The 21,261-nt window shown below is 45.9% G+C and overlaps 1 protein-coding gene across 1 annotated transcript; it reads left to right on the forward strand.

The window, feature by feature from the left end:
• Window positions 1–377: 377 nt before the first annotated feature.
• On the forward strand, window positions 378–18,285 carry LOC135912781 (uncharacterized). The gene is made up of 2 exons (XM_065445326.1): window positions 378–595; window positions 17,889–18,285. Exons 1-2 carry the CDS (start codon window positions 419–421, stop codon window positions 18,234–18,236), a joined length of 525 nt encoding a protein of 174 aa, XP_065301398.1. The 5' UTR covers window positions 378–418; the 3' UTR covers window positions 18,237–18,285.
• Window positions 18,286–21,261: the final 2,976 nt, after the last annotated feature.

The following is a 21,261-nucleotide window of genomic DNA, read 5'->3' on the forward strand; positions in this document are numbered from 1 at the left end:
GCTTCAGCAATATGGTGTGTCAGTACACTGCTAGCGTGGCAATAGCATTAACGTCGACAGCCGTCGAGAGGTGGGCTCCACCGGAATTCTTTTTCCTTACACGAACCACAAATGTAGTGTGGTTCTTCAAGTAAAGCCACAGTTAGTGCATTGATGTCGTGCCAGCAGGGATAAAAGCAACATACTCTGTGGGCAGAGCAGATTCTGTAGAAGTCACGCGGTGTGAAGCATATGTTAGGAAGGACTTGAAGGCATGGAATACACAACACGTACGAATGTGCCATTTATCTTGTTGAAATAAATCGGTGTTTATTGGGAAACGCAGGACTCTTGTGCATCTCGTCTCCGTGCTTCGCGTGGGCTTGCTCTGGTATAATCTCAAGAAGAAGAGAAGGAGGAAAGCTGGCCAGCAGCCACCATGGAGGCGACCTGCTTGGATTCCAATGCCGCAGAAACAGGCAGCAGCAGCGAAAAGTCCGAACACTCTCCGTCGGTCACGAAGCTCTCGCCCTGCGCCGACGCCTCTGTCGGGCCACCAACGAACTCGGCGCACGGAAGTGGGAACGACGGCATTGCCGTGCTGCCTCCCATTGCGGTACGTCCACTCTTATGCGCCGTCACAGAGCTCGAGGAGCATACGAGGAATGTAATGGCTAACGCCGGTAGCGGTGGGCCATAGTATACGACGTTGTAATGGTGTAGTGGTGACTGAAGTTCCGTACAGGGAGGGATTTTTCTCGGTGCCTATCCATGCTTAAGCTAAAGTTACTCAAGTGCATCGCTCTTAAAGTACAAAAGGCACTTTGTTATTTTGTTTCTTACTAGCTGCTACTCCTACTGGCTGTGCAGTTAGAGTCTCAACGGTAATATGTTTTAGGCACATTAGTTAACACTATTACATTTTAGCGTTACCTTACAATTCCCGTTTATATTGCTTAGCTTCGGACATGCCTTGATATTTTTTTTTACTCGAGCAGTAATCGGTGATTACGCAAGTAGAACGCTTTGTTATAAATACCTGTTTGAACATTTATTCACGGTAATTGTAGCCTTGAGGCCAAACGTTCTAATATTACGCAGCATCTACCATAGTGCGTTGATTGAGTAAATGGATTATTGAACAAAACGTTTTCGCTGTAAGTATACTCATGATCGCTTGAATTAGCGCAATCATTTCAGAGTGTATATGTTTACGTGTATAACTTACGTTAACGTGATTTGCGAAGTTTGCTTGTGGTACTGTTTCTGGGTTTGTTGCATATGTTTTACAATAGTGGCATTTAAATTGTTCATAACAGGCTGGACCATGATCATGCGCTTGCTTATATAAGCGCAATTCCTCCATGCTGATTCCCTATTCATTCTCACATTTCCTGCAGCGTAGCCAACACTTCGTCAAGAGCTGACTATCGTAGTCTGCTAGTAGATCTTCGCAAATATTTTCTCTGGTATATCGCCGGGGTCGTCTTGATTATATTGTTGTTCTGCGAACGACTGTAGTCGCGTGGGCTACCACTAAGGCTTCCGTGCGTTCAATTGACGAGCGCCAGTGTAGTAGAAGAAAGAGACAGCCTGGTTGCTATAGAGGTGTTCATGCTTGGAAGCGAGATCTTGTGGCACTTGTGTGTACTCTGTTCTTCCGTTGCCTTAGCTTAGCGCACGTCGTCACGCCAGTGCGGAAACGAAGCTCAAGGTCGCGCGTGTGATCGAAGCCCTTGGCTTTCAAGTTTTCGTGATTCGAAAGACTTTCTTGGGGCTTCTCCTTTGCGCTCTACAAGAATTGAGCGCAAGTACTGGATTTGTTCTAATACCCGCCGTAAATCCCAATGTAGACGGCTAAGCAGACAGTGGTCAAGTCTAACGAAGTTATCAAGGAAGGCAGCTTCACGAAAACTACACAGAGACAGAAACGATGCAGGCTAAGTTGCTCTCCAGACAAAATGGCGGCTGAGGAGGATGTTTCGAAACTCGCGGGTACGTCGTCTGCGCCTAAGAAAGCGCAGCACGCGTTTCTATGCGCCCGATGTAAGCTACACTGTGTTTTTTCATTGGTTCTCACGCGCGAAGAGATATGGGCTTTTCTTAGGTTCTTCGTGTAGCCGCGAGATGGCGTCACGTCTCAGAGGCGCCTTCCCCTTGTCTTCCTGGCGGTTTCAGACGCGTTCAAACCATAGGACTCGAATCTGTCTCCTTGGCTGTCGACGGAGACTGTCTCCGACGCTGGATAGAATCCTAAACATCCAGTGTTTCCTGCTGACCATCGGCACTGAGACGCTGAAGACAGGAACCGAGCTGCTTCTTGTAGGCGTTACTATTTTCGTTGACACGTCACTACTTTTTCAGTCATAGCTTCACTGATAATTATTTTCTGCTTTGTCGCCTTTGACTCCTTTTTGCCCACCAACCATGCCTCGTGAATTGCCTGCATTCATTCCATTTCATTTGATTTCTCTCAGGGCCATTAATGCGCTACTGAGTGAAGTTGTTCACATAAAATGATATGGTATACAAAAACAAATGTTGAAAAGTATGTTCAATCAAAGAAGATTTGAAGTCTGAAGGATTAGTCATGGAGACTTTGGTAGCAGGCAGGTGATTCCAGTCACAAATTTTTATAGGCAAGAAGGAAGCGAAACATTAATGGGTCCAGAGGTATGGTACTTCAACTTGTAAATGGGCATATGTATGCGAGGACGCATGAGCTTAGGCTGTAAACAGGGTGTTTTATAAACTCTTATCAGTGTAAAATATGCTTTGAAATGTGCACAAGCGAATCATGCGGCGTTGGAAGCTTGAAAGAAAATTGGAAGCGTAAGGATTTCTGGTTCTTCATGGAAGCATTGGCTCGGCGGAAGTTGCTTCAAAGTAAGCACCACGCAGTGCGGTTTTGAATCGATTCGTGTGTTTGTGAAAGATACTTGTGTCGAGTGTCGCGAACGGAACAGGCGCATTCGCGTTTGCGGCCGACAAGAGCTTTGTACAGCGGTAGATTTAAGGACGTGGGTGCAAGACAAGAATTTCAGCGATGAAAACCAAGCACGCGTTAGCGTTATTACTAACAAATCCTACGTACGCCTTACGGGGTAGATTATGCACGAACATTGATATACTCATAGGTGTTAACACGTGGTTGTTGGGAGCCATTTAGGAGATAATTGTATACTTTGAGGTGATAGGTTTTCTGTGGTGTTCTGAATGCTTTACGTTTATTAACATTCGAATTGATGCGTCACAGGCTACGCCAATTAGCCATGCTACCAATATCAGATTGAAGGGTGTGACTGTTAGAAGTATCTGCTGCTTTTCGGTATATGACCCAATCGTCAAGGAAAAGTTTGATTTGAGTAAGGAGCCCTACTGACTCCATGTCGGCTGAAATTATGAATGCATTTCAATGGAACGCGTCCGCCAGGATATTTAGCGGTAGCATGAAAGCATTGCATTCTAAATGCTTGCCACTAGACGTATAATTTGCCTGTTTGGCCGAAAAGCAACCCTGCAGCTCTTTGTATTGAAGAAAGCACGAAACCCACCAATATTGAAAACACGCTTGAATTGCGTCTCATGCACCTATTGTTCATTGATTTCCTTATTTATTTATTTCCAGAATACTGCAGGCCCAAAACATAGTCCGAGCAGAAGAGGGAGGGGTGCCAAAATTAAAAGAATGTTGAAAAGACAAAAAGAAACACGTACATTTACCAGAAAATAGGACGAAATACCTAGCAATGAAAGACTGTAGTAAAGCGTAAACCAGCAAAGTAGAAGGGGGAACATACACAGACATACATGTCGCACCATGCATGCCATTTATCCAATCTCGGGTAAATTACCCAGCCTGTAATAGCGTGTCGCGAGGTATAGAATGACACACATTTATAAACAAAATAACCAGCACCATTCAGGGTAACGAAAAACCATGTGCAATGCGCGTCACATCATGCGCATCGCTTACGCCATCTTCCAAATAAAAAACAACTCACTTTCAAGTGCATAGCAATGGCTCAAAAATAAAGCATCACTCATTTATATCAATAGAATAACAAGCAACGCAAATCATAAGATGATGACCCGACCTTCACGGGAAAAGAAAGGCGTTTCACGAATTATTTAGTGAGGGTGGAGAAAAAGGCGTGTTTAAGATGTACAGAAGACGTGAAGAAATACTTAGGTGCTAAGAAAAAAAAGTGATTAAAACATTATGTTTCAAAACATGACATTTCCACTGATTTTGAAAACATACTTTCCTGGACCTAAAGCTAGTCAACTATAAGAAGGGGACGCTGTTCCAATCTTTTATGATGCGTGAAAAAAAAAGAGTGCTTGTAAAAGTTCGTTCGGGCGGTATGACTGTTAAAGAATGAGCTTGAAGATGCCACGTTCTGGGCTCCGTAAGTCGTCTTACATAAAGCTATGGGTTTATGGACTCGATGTTGTTCTTGAATAAAACGATAAATTATATTTTTTGTACTTTTCTTCGTAACTGTACTGTGTGAATGTTATGTTGTGTCATTGGGATAGTGGGAGAGTCAGTCGTAGAATTTTTGAAATGTATGAACCTGACAGCTTCATATTTTATCATTACCAGAGCGTTAAAGCTAGTTTTAGTTTAGGTATCTCACAAATTAGAGGAGTATTCAAGTTTTTGTTAAGTGAGGTCTGAGCCATTAATATATTACTAGGGGGAGCATGTTTTATTTTGTGTCTAAGAAGGCAAACTTTTCTAAACGACGTGTTACATTTGTTAGAAATGTTAGTACTCCCGCTTAAGTCACTGCTTATTGTGATTCCCGGAAATTTATACACTGACTTTTGCTAGCAGTTCGGCACTAGTCGGTGAACGACCACTTGGCAATTTCTTCAATATAGTCAAGAAGACTATTTTATTGGCATGTAATTTGATTCTCCACCGAATGCATTAGGAAAAGATGCCTTGGGGGTTAAAGTTAAGTAATAATTTATATTCGCGCAGGTAACTTATTAAATAATACACAGTTGTCAGCAAATATGCTGACTTGAACACCATGAGAAATGGAATTATACGTGTCATTAAATATATAGAGAACAGCAAAAGGTCCAGTACACAGACTTGTGGCACTCCAGATGTTGCTGGAAGTTCACAAGAAGTGTTTTCATTGACTGAAACTTGTGGTGTACGGTAAGTGAGATAAGCAGCCACTCAATTCACAATGTAATTTGCAAGATTGCTTGATTCAAGTTTTTCAATAAGCTTGCTGGGTTACTCAAGGGCTAACGCTTTCTTGAAGTGTAAATATATTACACCAATTGGACTGTACCTTATCGCAGCAGTTGCAAGGCTTTGAGTAACTTTTCTTAACTTCACTGTACTAAGTGGAAAGTACACTGTTATCGCCTAGTAACTTGATAATTTTACTGGGTATGTCATGTTCAAGTTATTTGCGACATGATGCACTTAGTGATATAGGGGGATAACTTGTTACTAGTGTGGCGTCACAGGTGCAACAAGTGCCGTGAGCAAGTCTGCAGAAAGAGTAGTTGCAGATAGAGGCAATTGAAGCCTAACAACTACAAACGAAGATAATGTTTCAGCATACTTGCGAAGAAAAATGTTTGGCATGTCATCTGGCCCTGGAGAAGGCTTAGGGTTAGGTTTGAGTAGCACTGACATAGCACATGACACTGACACCACCACAGCAACGTCAAGGTACAAGACACACAGTTAGATTTAAAAGCACGAAATGTAGCGTTCCTAAAGTGATGCACTTAGACACATATATAAAAAGACGGGTGTCTTCCCCCTAGTCTCTTCTTCTTCCTCCTCTTCTTATCGCTCTTCATCGTTTCCTATGAGTCTTCTGGAGCAGACCGCTTCACAAGGTAGTCATCCACACATCTATAAATCATAACTACATTAAAATTGCCAATTTTTTGGTGACCTTGTTCTTTGAAATGTAACTGAGACGAGCCTAGACGTTGCTGCGGCAGAATGAACTAATACCCCTGTCACACGGAAAGATTTAATGTCATTCGAATCGAATGACATTCTATGCATGGAATGCTATTCGGTCTTTTGCGGTGCTACACAATAACATGGAATGGTATTCGCAAATGAAAGCAATGACGATCTGGAACAAGGTTTGTGCAATTCAAAGAAATGTTATGCCCATTAAAGGCGTTTAAAAATCTTTTACGAGTACATTTAAAACGGACGAAAACATTTTGACACCAATTGTTCACAACTAAAAGCAGTTCGATCAACACATCCAATATGGCCGACCGTGGCAACAGACCCCTGATGCAAAGAGTAATAGCGCTTGAGCACAGCCCGGGGCGAAAATATCATTGCGGCGAAAATAATTATTGCTTTTTGTAAGTCTAAAAAAATATTTTGTGACTTTGCTTAAGCACGCCTTATTTTTTTTCGCGTTGCGTGTCCCTTTTGTCTATCTGGTGTCAAGAGTATACATTTGGTTCGAAATAGAATGCAAATGAGTTGCCCTAACTCATTCGATGGCAAATGTCATTCCATTCGAATTGCATTAAATTTCGCCATCAAAAGGGGGATAGATAACGCATGCCTCAATTTGGCAATAATGAAGTCATACGAGCGCAATCTTGTGACATGATTTAGTAACCAGATTAGCCAATTGGAAGACGCTCAGTTTCCTCCATCCGTTATTACGGGCGTGTGCGAAAGCGTCTTGCAGAAGATAAAACAAGGGAAAAAGTGCCGATATCAAAAGAAGAAATGGACACGCACGTAATTCCGTACGTACATAAGCTGTCCCACAATATAAAAGAGGTTGCAGCCAGATATTATGTGCGCATTGTCGTTCCCGCCCCATGCAAATGGGCCAAAATTTGCCCTTTAATGACGAATAAGCTGTCGGCTACATGCTAAAAGAAGCGTGTCACTCGCTACACCGATTGTGTTAGCGATGTGGTTTACAATATTCCCCTAAATTGAACAAACCGGACGGTGCTTCAACGATCGAGCGAAAGAGCGCCGGTTGGCGGCCAACAGCAATATCGGCGGCTACTTGGCATACCACTACAAGCGCTGCGGTTGTGTGCCACTCCACGACAAAGCGACCTCTCTAAGGAAAGTAAGTAACCGCACTGAAAGGGAGATAATCGAGACTTTCTTCATAAAGACAGCAGCGAATAAGTGCGTTAGGACGCTGTCACCAGCATTAAGTGACAAGGAAATGTCATTGATAGCCTCTATACGCCGCTAAGATTAGAATATGCAGCTGCAACATTTGGATGGATGATCGGATTACGTTTGTAATGCCCGCGTGCTCATATGTACCTGCAATGATAATTCAGTACAGATCACTGGCTTACGAGCAATGTTAATTCCTATCACCTTTGCCTATCTGCACTGTGATTACTCTTCACTTTGGTTTCATGTATAAATTTGCGTAGGTTCTGGTCGATAAAAAGTTCAAAGTTGGCGCCCGTATGTGTCGTTTGTGTCTCACTTCGTCCTCGCCTACTTAGCGCCGTAACCTTTGTTTTTAAAGCGTGATTAGATCGAAGAAAAACAACTGCGTCTTACATATCGTCATGCAACCACGTTTCTGTTAACATAACTAAATGCGGGTTGTAGCTCCGGAATACTGCTTTAAGACTCCCACAAATGTTAATACTGCGTGCATTACCGTTTAAAAGTCATACTTTCTTAGTTCCAAGTGGAGCAAGTCAATAACCTTCAAACTGCGTACACAGCTGTGAATTTGTATCTTCCAGTTTTTCGTTTCATCGGAAATAAGGAACTCGTTCTCAACTCTACGTTTGTCGTTAAACAAACTTACTTTCTTTTCCTGCTGATATGTCGTTTTCCTCGCCATCCCTTGCATAGTAGCCAGCCATCTTGTTTGTTATTACACGTTATTATCCCGTTTTACAATTTTGAATAAACTTGTGTACAGCATTCTTTGCTTGTCGATAGAGGCCGTATATAAAGTCAATCACGAATATGAGTTTGCCACAGGAATTTATCTTTGTCTTTCCCAACTTCGTATAACCGCGGAAGTATTCTAAAAAAACGACTTTATTTGTCATTAGTTAAGCAAATTGGGGTCTGTTACGGATGTTTTGTGGAAAGCATACTACCATTGCACCGTGTAATATGCTTGCAAGATCGTTTTGCAATATTTAATTTTCCCTGGTTTTCTCACTCCTGCCACTTTCCTTCATGTACAAGAAACACGCCATATAATATTAGCGCTGCTTTCCGAGTATTGTTGCTCATTTTGGCTAGACTAGTAAACCTGAATGGGCCGCACATTTGCTCTTTAAAGTTTGCGAGGTTCTCATTCCATCATCATCATTATCATCAGCCGGGTTATGCCCACAGCAGGGCAAAGGCCTCTCCCGTACTTCAACTAGCCCGATCATGTGCTGATTGTGACCATGTTGCCCCTGCAAACTTCTTAATCTCATCCGTCCGCCTAGCTTTCTGCCACCCCCTGCTACGCTTATCTTCTCTTGGAATGCTGTCTGTCACCCTTAATGGCCATCGATTATCTTCCCTACTCATATACATGCCCTGGCCATGCCTATTTCTTTTTCTTGATTTCAACTAAGGGGTCATTAACCCGCCTTTGTTCCCTTTCCCAATCTGCTCTTTTCTTATCCCTTAACGTTACACCTATCATTCTTCTTTCCATAGCTCGTTGCGTCGTCGTCAATTTAAGTAGAAGCCTTTTCATAAGCCTCCAGGTTTTTTGCCCTACGTGAGTACTGGTAAGACACAGTTGTGATACACTTTTCTCTTGAGGGGTAATGGCAACCTGCTGTTGATTATCTGAGAATGCCTGCCGAACGCACCCCAGCTCACTCTTATTCTTCTGATTATTTTAGTCTCATGATCCGGATCCGCGGTCACTACCTGCCCTAAGTACATGTATTCTCTTACCCCTTCCAGTGCGTCGCTACCTATCGTAAACTGCTGTTCTTTTCCGAGAATGCTAAACATTACTTGAGTTTTGTGCAGATTAATTTTTAGACCAACTCTTCTGCTTTGCCTCTCCATGTCAGTGAGCATGCATTGCAGTTGGTCCCCTGAGTTACTAAGCAAGGCAATATGATCAGCGAGTCGCAAGTTACTAAGGTATTCTCCAATAACTCTTATCCCGAATTCTTCCGAATCCAGGCCTCTTAATACCTCCTGTAAACACGCTGTGAATAGCATTGGAGACATCGTGTCTAGCTGCCTGACGCCCTTCTTTATTGGGATTTCGTCGGTTTCTTTATGCACGACTACGGTGGCTGTGAAGCAACTATAGATATCTTTCAGGATTTTTTACATACGGCTCGTCTACACCCTGATTCCGTAATGCCTGCATGACTGCTGAGGTTTCGACTGAATCAAATGCTTTCTCTTAATAAATGAAGGGTGTATATGACGGTTGGTTATATTCGGCACATTTCTCTATCACCTGATTGATAGTGTGAATATGGTCTATTCACACTGTCATTCTAACTATTCACACTCATTCTATGGCTATTGTGAATTCCTGCTCTGCTGCAGCTTAGCGCTTATAACTTAATGGATCGCCGCAGACTGAAACTGAAACCACCACAAACTGAACATTCTAATTTGTGCGTTTGTGGCCACGTTTCGCGCCATTTAAGCTTTTCGCCTATCCCATGGCCCGTCAGCTTTCGTGATCCACCGTACGTACTTCGTTCTAAAATTACTCTGAGCTAGCGTTGCTAATACACGATCACAACATGCGAACAGTGGACGCTGAAAAGCAGCGTGTTTAATTTCGTGATGGTTGGCCATGCTCGTTGCTGTCTTCGTCACCTGTTTCTGGAGTTGAAGTGGAATTGTTTTGCATCTAAAAAACAATTTTAATTTTCGAGCTTCAAGGTTCGGCGTTCACGGGCAGCTCTCGCAGTTCTGGGAAACTCCAACGAAAAATAATCAAGCATTTTTTTGCATCCTAGTGTCCTCGAAATAAGTCAAATATCATATGCAGTTGCATGTATCAATTGTCTTCGTATACGGGTGAGGACACGTATAGTAAATTAAGCCCCCCCATTTTTGCGCTGAGGAGGAGGAGGAGGAAATAACTTTATTGTGTGCCCTGCGAGTTGGCGGGGAGGGCCAAAGGCCCGCCTAGGTGACGGCGGCATCCTCGGCCCGCTGGATGGCCCATAATTAATCTTCAAGTCCGGGGCTGAGCAGCGCGGCTTCCCAGCGCGTGCGAAGGCTGCTGCTAGAGGCCGCGTTTTCTTTATTGTTATTTAGCCCTCGGCATTCCCATAATATATGCTCCAGAGTGGCTCTGGATTCACATGTTTTGCATTTGTCCGTAGGATATACATCCGGATATATGATGTGCGAGAGCGCAGGATTCGGATACGTCCTAGTTTGTAACTGCCGCCATGCGACAGACTGCTTTTTTTGTCAATTTTGCGTGAGGTCGCGGGAATATGCACCTCTGTAACCTATAATGTTTCGTAATGTCATTATATGTATTCATTCTGTCCTCCCACTCCCACTCATTTACCGCACCGTCACGTCCGGAGGGTGTCGGGGCGTCACTTGCGACTGCGGCTCGGTCCGTAAGCCCTCGAGCCGCGTCATGTGCCGCCTCGTTGTTGCCGTCCTCCGCGAGGGTGTGAGCGGGTGTCCAGATGATGGATATCTTTCCTTTGTAATTTTGCCCTCCTGCAAGAAGAATTCGTAGTGCCTCCGGGGAGATTCGGCCGTTGGCAAAGTTTCTTATTGCCGTCTGAGAGTCGCTGACTATCACGGTTGCGTTAGTCTGAGCTGCTGCGAGCGCTATGGCGACTTCTTCAGCTATCTCGTTACTTGTGGTGCGTATCGTCGCGCATCTCTTGCACCGTTTATCCCTATCGATTACGGCTGCCGTAAATCCCCGTCTGCGACTGTATCGAGCCGCGTCTACGAACACTGCGTCCTTGTCGCTGCCGAATTTCTTCTGTATTTGCTTCGCTCTGTTCTTTCTTCTGTCCTCATTGTGTTCTGGGTGCATGTTCTTTGGTAAGGGAGGTATTACCAATCTTTCCTTTGTATCTCTCGGGATGTCCACCTGGACACCATACTGTGTGTGGTAACCTATGTCTAATCTCTCTAGGATGTGTCTGCCTGCTCTAGTCTTAGAGAGGCGTTCATATTGTGCCGTACATTGCGCTTCAATGAGCTCGTCTATAGTGTTGTGTAGGCCTAATTGCAGCAACTTGTCCGTGCTGGTGCTGATCGGTAGTCCTATGGCTAGTTTGTATATTTTCTGAATGAGCCATTTTACTTTGATCTTTTCCGCGACCTGCCATTTTAGGTACGGTGCTACGTACACTATTCTACTTATTACGAAGGCCTGTATTAACCTGATCGTGTTTTCCTCTATCATCCCGCTATGTTTATTTGTTATCCTTCTGATTAGGCTCATGATTTGCGCTACAGTTCCCTCCAGTCTTCTGAGGGTTTCTCCGTTGTTGCCCTTGGCTTCAATGAGGAGCCCCAATACCCTGATCCTATCGACCTTGGGTATGGGTTTCCCATCGGCCGTCTTTAACTGTATCTCCTCTCTATGTGTGAGCTCTTCCCTGTAGTTGCCTGGTTTGCGACCTCTGCTAGTCGGTCTGTACAGTAACAGCTCCGATTTCTCTGCCGAGCATGTTAGCCCTGTCCCCTCTAGATATTTATCGATTGTTTCGACAGCTGTTTGAAGCGTTTGTTCTATCTGCCCGTCACTTCCGTTTCTCACCCATAGGGTGATATCGTCTGCGTATAAGGTATAATTTAGACCCTCGATTTCTTGTAGCTTGGCTGGCAGCCCGATAAGCGCCAGATTGAATAGCATCGGTGATAAGACCGAGCCCTGTGGCGTACCTGCGCTGCCTATCTCGATATCCTCCGAAACTAGGTCTGCTATCGTGATCTTTGCCTTTCTGCCCGTTAGAAAATTGCGTACATAATCGTACGTGCGTTTTCCCAGTCCTAGTTCGCCTACTCTATCCAGTATCGTTGCATGTGTTACGTTATCGAAGGCCTTTTTTAGGTCCAACCCGAGAATTGCCTTTGTCGATCTGCCCGAATCGTCTATGATCTGATGTTTTAGTTGTAACAGAGCGTCCTGCGCTGAGAGGTTTCTCCTGAATCCTATTATTGTGGGCGGTCGCAGTCTTCGAGGTAGGTGGTCATCCTAGCTAGGACCACGTGCTCCATGAGTTTCCCCACGCAAGAAGTGAGAGATATGGGTCTCAAGTTCTCAATTTGCAGTCGCTTGCCCGGTTTAGGTATTAACACGATTTGTGCAGTCTTCCATTGCTGCGGAATCTGCTCTGCCTCCCAGCATTCGTTAATATATTCGGTTAACTTAGCTATAGACTCATCGTCCAAGTTCCTTAGCGTTTTATTCGTTACACCGTCTATTCCGGGTGCCGACATGGTGTTGAGTTTCTGCAGGGCTGCCCTGACCTCTGACTCGCCGATTTCGCTGTCTAATTCGTCATTTACCTGCCCTGTGTATTCAGGGTGTACGACGGGCAGCACTTGCGAGATGTATCTTTTCTCGATTTCCTTGAGGAAGTCCTGCTCTGTCCCTCGGTACGTTTGTATTAGCCGGTTTATATTTTGCCTATGTGCCGACTTTGTCCCGCCCGGGTCTAACAAATATCGAAGCATGTTGCACGTTTTTGCCATTCCTATCTGACTGTCCATGTTGTTGCATTTTTCATCCCACTGCTGTTGGCATTGCTGCTGGGCGTACTTTTCTATGTCCCTGTTCAATTTGGCTATCTTTCTACGAAGCGTCCGGTTGTGTTTTTGTTTTTTTCCATCTCCGTTGCAACCCTGCCTTAGCTTCCCACATGTGTAGAAGCTTACTGTCTACGTTCTCTATTTGCGCGTCCGGCGGGACCGTTTTCGTAGCTGCCGCCACATCTCCCTTTAGTTTTTCGGTCCATTCCTCAATACCTTGTGTCGTGTCGTCGGCCTCCTCCCTTATTTTCCTGAATTTGTCCCAGTCGACAATCTTAAGTGGTCTACCCTTTGTCTTGCGCGGTCCTGCCCTTACCGTTATTTCTAGTATATTGTGATCGCTCCCAAAGTCGTGTTGCGTATTTGTCCACTGCGCGTCCCGTATGTTCTTGGTGAATGTTAGATCTGGCGTAGTATCCGCGCAAACGCTGGTACCTATTCTCGTGGGAACAGATGGGTCGGTCACGAGGATCAGGCCTTCCTGTTGCGCGTCTAGCCATAGGTTCCTGCCTTTTTGAGTTTCGATTTTGTAACCCCATGCCGCGTGTTGGGCGTTAAAATCGCCTCCGATCACTACCGCTCGGTTGTCCGCTATGGCTAGAGTTTTTTTAAAGAGCGATCGAAATTTCTGGTGTCTGCACTTTGGACTGCTATAAATATTTAATACAAAGAGGCTGTCCTTCGTTTTCCGCATGGGTATGAGTTCTAAAAGAATGTGATCGATTGACTTAACTTCCGTGTCGTGTTGAACTACCGAGTGATTTCACTTTACCAACGTCGTGAGCGCCTTCGTCTCCCCTTCGGCTCTACCAAAGGACTTGTAACCCGACAATTTTGCCAGCCCATTTGTTTCCTGCATCATTATAATATCCGGGTTTTCTTTGTCTTTAAGGTGTTGTTGCAGAATGTATCGTTTTCGATCGTATCCTCTACAATTCCATTGCCAAATCGTGTATCTAATTCGTCTGTCCATGGCGGCGTTACAGGTTCTCTAATCCCTCGGCGGGTACGAGGGGCCTAGTGTACGGCTTAATGGCCGTCTTAACCGGTCCCCCCCTACTTGTTTGCGGTCCCCATATTGCTAGTTTGGCTTCGAAGTCAGCCATCACTTGTTGCACTTGCTGTAGTATCGTTTTTCCTAGCGCCTCCATCTTTGCCTCTATCTTCGCCTCAAGCCTCACTTCCAGTTGTTCTAGTTTAGTTTCAAATTTTGTTTCGTTCTGCTTGGTGCTGGTTTCGATTTTCTGTTCAAATTCCTCCTGTCTTCCTTGGAGCGTCGTGGCTGGCTTGGGTTTCTTTACTCCGGTTTCAATTGGAGCGTTCGCGGTCTCACGTTTAGTGGCGGTGAGGGCTACGTCCTCTTCCATTGCTGTCTCTTTTTCCTCCCTTATAACCCGCGAGCTTTCCTCGTTGCGTGGCACTTTCCCGATCCTCAAACGGTCGTTCTCTTGCCTGAGTTTTTTAATTTCATCCATGAACGCAACATTGCTCTGCCTGATTTGCGCCAATTCTTCCTCTAGCGTCTTAACTCCATTTTGAAAAGCAGCCTCTGCCTCCGCACGCGCCCCGGAAGCCGCGTCCGCCCAGCTCACCTGTAAGGGTCCCGCGGCGTCGTTGACGTTGCTCTTTCCTTTTGGGCTCTGCGATCTTCCTCCCCCCTGTGCTCTGGTAGATTCGGTATTACTGGTCTTGGGTCTGGATCTCGATCTGCACCGCAATCTCGATCTGGTTCCATTCGACGTCGAGCGGCCCCTTTCCCTTGCCTGGAGCTTGGGGAAATCTTCTAGTCCAGATCCGTCCTTTGTCCGTTATTCCGACCGCTGTCTACAGTCTTCCCGTCCTGGCCTGTACAGCCTTCAGCTTCCCTTTCGTGGTACATCGTTTCTTCTTCCTCTCGTCTGACTCGCTCCCAGCGGCGCCTCTTTACCAAATACGGTAACTTGTATCTGGCATTACATCGGCGATGCGCCGTAGGATGGTCTTTGCCGCAGAGCTGGCACTTCGCTTCGCACTCGTGGTCCTGTGGCGGGTTCTCCATGCCGCAGCCTCTGCATATCCTGCTGTTCGGGTTCGGGCAGACATCGGCTCTGTGTCCAAGGCGTCCGCACTGGTAGCATATGTCTATTTGCTTCCGGTATAGTGAACACTTGACCAGTGCCCTTCCGTATCTCACGTAGATTGGGACGTGATGCCCGTCGAAAAGGATGATGACATTCGTAGTGTTTCCCATCCTTTTGGTCATGAGGACCATCGGATTCCTTGGTGTTACAAGCATATCCACTATTTCTTTAGGAGACACCTCGTGCGTTACTCCTCTTATCACTCCCTTAGATGTATCCTCCGGAGCCGACTCGTACGCGTTGGCTTCGAACTCCTGGTCTCCCATCCTCAGTCGAGTGATAGTCCTGTATTTTTCGGCGTGCTCCTCCGATGGCGTGCTGATCACTAGAATGTTCTGTTTGTAGTTGGCACACACCGTGTCATCTTCCGATTCCTTCCTGGGGATTCCCGCGGCGTTGACGACGCAGCATTCTAGGCGATTGATCCCATAGTCGGTGACCTTGAAGCTGTCACGTGGGCGCACTATTATCTTGTACTCCGCCTTCGGCAAACTGGGCATCCTGCTTGCCGCCATGATTTGTCTTGCTTTTTGTCCCTTGTTTCACCTATTATTGTACGCGTTCTCGCTGGAGAAGCGCGCTGCCTGATCCTTGGTTCCTTGAGATTTTGTCCGCTCACTGGCACATCCTCCTCTCTTCACAACATGCCAACCTACTTCGTCCTCATACTCTTCTCTCGGTATATCATCCCCTTCGACGCTCACCGTTGCCATCGTGCAGCTCTAACCCGAAAAGAGGTGGGGCTCCAGCCACCAGCTTCGTTGGGTCAGGCTTAGCGGCCGTGTCGGCGTGGCGCTATATAAAGTGGTCGATGTGCCGAAAATAAACGGTCCACCAACTTGAGAATGATATCAGGGTGGTCCGTGGAACTTGCACTTCCTTCTCGATAATAAGGCGTCAGTGAATTCTTCGAATGTACGCCGAGAATCATACAAAATCTGCGGAGCCGACGCGACACAGATCCGCACTTTGCGTCTTCTTCTTCTTCTGAAGGATGAAAAATTTGCAGGAAAAATTCCAGCCGACGTCAGCTCAAAAATAATCTCGGTGTTAATGCGATTATCATTAAACCAGTGTAGCAGCACAGTGTGTTGCCAAATTCTTCACGCTTGTGTAGCCGACTCCTACAGTTTCCTGTTGCCGACATCTTCGCTTCTCTGTAGGCCAACGCTTTTCACTCGATGCACGCTCTTGCCCCGTTTTGTTCGCTTCATTTCTTTGTCTATCCTAACCGACTTCAATTTGCTGTTACCGACTTCTAAAATACGTTGCTTTTGCTCTGGATGTCTATCTATGGAGCTGCCTAGTGGCGCAAACCAATTCTGGAGGATTGGAAGGGTTCACATACCTTGTTTCGCAAGCCCTGTTGCACATGCCGAGTTGCCACAGTTGTCTATTCGGACAAACAAACAGTGGCACATACGCAGCGGCCGAAGATTCAGTGAAAGGGGTTAGATGCTGACGGACACACGGAAAAGGGTGTGATGTTCCTAAAAAATGCTAATCACAATAAAATGAATGTATGGGACGAAATGATTCTAGTCATTTGTTGCTGCAGTATCGAGTTAACATTCGGTGCACGTGATACGCTGTTCAAAGCCTAGTGTAATGCAGCTATACAGTGGACTGCTCTGCAGATAAACTTTGGTGCCAAGAGTGCAGTGCAAGTAGGCATAATCTGCTTCATTGTTGCACACTCTTGTTACAGCATAAACCCGCCGTCAGCTTCGCCTATAGGCTGCCGCGAGATATTGTGCACTGTTCTTTGCGCATCTGCGTTTCATACTTATATGTGACGCGTACTAGCTAAGTTGGAGACAACCAGAGCAAAAGTGCGTCTTTAGTGCTCCTGGATTAAAGCCGGCGAGAAATTGCACATGTGTAAAAAATTAGCTACACCAAGCCCACCACGCTATGTACTTCGGCACTCTCGCGCTCTATGATTCACTCTCTCGGACTTGGTTAATACAATGACCTCTGCTTAGTAAGCACAGTCGGCAGCAAGAGTGTGCACTACGGCACTGCAAACCAACAAATTTCTTCTGGTAGACTCACGCCGCGTCAAATTATTTGAATACATCGCGTCCGTCGAAGAGGCGTACGCTGGTTAAGCCCCTCAAGCAATTCTACCTTTTCATTAGACAGCATACTTCAAATACCCCGATCAAGTGCTAATTGTTCCAGCGCTTTCAACCAAAATGTTAGTTTTCTTCATTAATATCAGTAGCTGCCCGCTGTTAACTGCAGAACGAAGGCATCCCCGTGCTATTATTAAAGGGACACTAAAGTAAAAGATGATTGCTTCTGCATCAGTAAATTACCGTTCTACAACACCAAAAACACCACTCTTACAACGATAAGACGTTTGGTAAAGCAGAAAAAGGGCAACAAAATACGGGTGGCGACGCCTACTTAAGTTCCCGCACCTGGGGTCTGTGACGTCCTGGATATTGATGGCAGCTTCTAGGGCCTACTAACTATATATAGCGGTACAGATTGACTACATTGTGTTTTAAACGAACTAAATATTAAACATGGCAAGTTTAGGGAACCTTTATTCAGCCAATGCGGCCCAAATACGAAAACGTACTTTGGAATCCCTGACGTCACGCTGACGTACCGGCGCTGGGGTTTCGGCGCGAAATTCAAATACTGATACTTGGACCTTCATTTTCTCTTCTAATAATCAAACTATTTCTTTTAAATGACTGCCTGCAGGGTTCTCAAACAATGCTTGATTAGTCTAAACTGATTCATGTTTCGCTTTAGTGTCCCTTTAGTTATGCTGCTTCCCTGCGTTCGATGGTTTCAGGGTATAGAGCGCGATCTTTTCAATCTTATCTTAGCACCTAATCCATTCCTATGCTTCGTTAAGGCCAGATTGCGCCCTGAGCTACAATAAAATTGCTGTAAGGCAATTGCCCACGCCCGGCAGCGCAGCAACGTGAACGAGTTTTCAAAAGGGACTGTGTCTGTTCTAGAAATGCCCGCTCAAATGTGACGCGATGTTGAAGCCAAGAAAACATTTTACGGCTACATTCCAGGTTCAGCCTGTCCCAGCAGCGACGCCCGATCCCGCGCCGAGATTTGGCGCGTGCAATGTGTGCCTGGGCGTGTGCGCCGTGTTACTGTTCGTGCTGTCGGCGCTGTTCGCCGGCATGATGACCTTCCACACTTTCCGGCGAGTCGAGTTCGTCAGCAGGCTGCTGCAGGAGGTCGTCAACGAGACAAGGCGCCTCGACCTCCGTGCGGCCGCCGCGACTCTCGATGCCAGCACGATGCCGTTGTTAGGGATCCGGGACGGACTCGATCCCGACAGTGGAAACGCCGATGACGAGTCCGTTGCGATTGATAACGGCACAGGCGTATATTTTCGAAGACTTCGCCACTGACACAGTGGAGCTATCTGTAACTCTTTAATGAAACGCCGCTTCTATCTCATTATTTGCGTGCGATGACTGCAAACAATGGCACTGCATAACGCGTTCTAAGGTCGTATTTAGAACGATCGCGTTTGGAAACACTTCAGCCCCAACCACAAGGAAAACAATTTCAGCAGATTTTCGGCAGCGTCCGGTGTCGTCAAGAACAGTGCGACGCTGGGGGTAATACTCGCTCCACGCGCAAGTTCGTCCATGTCAGGTCGTCACGCCTATACCCGAAGTGGTTAGAAAAGCATGAAAACCAGCAAACGTCGTGTGATGCAGGCCGGTGCCGACAAAGAAACTCTGTAGGGAACTTGCTTCTTAGGAATGAACTTTCTCGTTTTGGTAAGATTTCACGCTTATATAGCCGGACGGCATCGGTTTCTACCAGCGATAACATATTTGGCGCAGTGCTGATCACTCCGTCTTAGCATTGCGGCATAAACTCTGTCACCCGTGGACGCTCACAAGCAGGGCGCTAGTTAAGCGACATCTTTTGAAAGTCCCATTTAGAGATACTTCGCGTAACTAGCGCCGGTCACATCTATCTATGAAGTTAAGGACAGTCTTCTTAGTGCAGTGCTGAACCTGCTGTATTAGCTTAGTGAATGACACTTTGTCGGCCATGGACACCGATGTGTCCGATCCCAGTGACTGGAAACCTAGCGAATTTGACAGTATCCTCGAAGGTGATCGTCCAAAAATACCACCACTGCTCGGGTAGTAAAAAAAAAACTGTGCACATCGAACGCACATGGTGGAATTGATCTCAGATAAAGCTTCAATGAAGCGTGCAATTATATGCTATGCACGTAACGAAAATGCGTAGAGTATTGTTTGTGCAGCGCATGATCTCATGGGATGTCTACGTTTATCCACCAAAGAGGCCACAACTTTATTGTCATTCGACTTCTATGCTTATATATGCACTGCATCCTTCATAAGTTATATCGACATGAAAACTCCAAGTCAGGTGGACGTTCTACAATGATTTAAGGATATCCAGTACCAAGTAGTGTAGCAAGGACGAAAGCGATACATGATGGCTGTTGACCCGCCGTGGTTGCTCAGTGGCTATGGTGTTAGGCTGCTGAGCTCAAGGTCGCGGGATCGAATCCCGGCCACGGCGGACGCATTTCGATGGGGGCGAAAGGCGAAAACACCCATGTACTTAGATTTATGTGCACGTGAAAAAAAAACCCAGGTGGTCAAAATTTTCGGAGTCCTCCACTACAGCGTACCTCATAATCAGAAAGTGGGTTTGGCACGTAAAATCCCACAATTTAATTTTTCAATGATGTCTGTTGAAAGAAGAATTGCGGTGACAGGTGTACGCACAAAAGGACAGGCCACGTATAAAGCAACCTTCAGCAATTCTGTACCTCTTGTGCCATAGTAGGGCGTGGCCAAATGAACCTTAGGACGACAGAAAGCTGAGCTAGTTGGTAAAGATTCGTAATGCAAAGAAGGGGTAATGCATGTAGACACGGACACAAGAGGAGAGAAGTGGACAACACGAACGCCGACTATCAACTGAAGGAAGTACTGAGGCGAAAAAAAGAAGACACAAAAATCATCTGCGCATTTGTAGTACTCAGCCCTTTTCCTTGTTCTCCTACTCATTTGCATACGCAGATGAGTTTCGCGTCATCTTTCTTTTTTTCGCCTCAGTGCTTCTTTCAGTTGATAGTCGGGGGTCGTGTTGTCCACTTCTCTCCTCTTGTGTCCGTGCCTGCACGCCTTACGCCTTCTGTGCATTATGCTGTAGGTGTGGACGTAAGAATGCGAAGGTGAGCCAATGAGGATAATGGCTTGATGCGGCTGTTTCATCACGTGCTCGGAAGGGAAGAAGGCGAGGAGGGTGTGCGACTTTTCCTCACGCACGCAAGGGTGAGCGGAGACATGCGTATGCTAGGAGGGGGTGGGAGGGTGCAGGTGAGTGCGCATCTGCATTTTTACCCCGGCTGCAGTGGCTGAGCGCAGTTGTGCGCATCCTACCTTGGATGCAAGCCGAGCTGGGTGCGATGGCTTATGCTGAGATGGCTTATGACATCCTGTTCACTGTGTTCTTGCGCACCACAACCACGTTGAAGCGAGAGGCAGTGCCAGGGGATTCACTCACGGGAACGGCCGCTTTCATTACGCCAATGTTCTGACAGCCAGTGTCCGCCGTCATCGACTGAGATGTGTTTGTGTGTGCCTGTGCGCATGTGACAACGTGCTTTTTAATTTGATTAGTAAGCCAATGTTTACAGCCGTTTATGCAGTTGAGAGAGCGACTAACCTTACTTTGTAAAGCTGTCTAATGGTTTGCTCTCGCAAGAAATGCTTCACCTGTTGGGCGAAACTGCGACTTTTCAAATTTAGAGTATATGCCGACATCGAACTGCAGAATGTTTTAGCAAGGGGTCATCATTATGAGCACGTCGCTACCGAAAGAGAGATACTGTGCGTTGTTCGCCTAAAGCCTGATTAGGCCATATTGTCTCGTGAGTTAGCACATTCCTCGCACTCCGAATGACAGCACTATAAAATAAACGGAGAATTGTGTATAGATCGCTTCGGCACGTAATGAAATGTTCTTCGGGAAGTTGCTGTTGAAGCATTCCTCCTTCTTAATACCCTATTTGAAGTAACAATGTTATAGCAGTGTTTCTCTTTTAGCTATTTTGTGGCTAGATTTAGAGGTATTTGGGTGTGTTCAGCGACAATTTTGTCTTCTTTACCAACCAGTCGCTTTTTATAGCGCAGAAGGGGGACAGTTTGGCTAGTTAGTTTTCCATGAACCTCTCATCGCTGTGACAATTGACAAAATATTAGTGCCTTCAATGTTAAGAAAGTTGCCTCGAAAATGACTATCGAGAGCGTTATAACGCGATAGGGTTAAGGGCCCATGACGCAGAAAATACGATGTTGGAGTCGACGCCATAGTCGGCGTTGGCATCGCAGTATTCAAAAGAAGCTTGTATTACATCAGTCGTGTTAGCGTTGG

This window comes from Dermacentor albipictus, chromosome 2 (genome assembly GCF_038994185.2).
Source record: "Dermacentor albipictus isolate Rhodes 1998 colony chromosome 2, USDA_Dalb.pri_finalv2, whole genome shotgun sequence".
Taxonomy (NCBI): Eukaryota; Metazoa; Arthropoda; class Arachnida; order Ixodida; family Ixodidae; genus Dermacentor; species Dermacentor albipictus.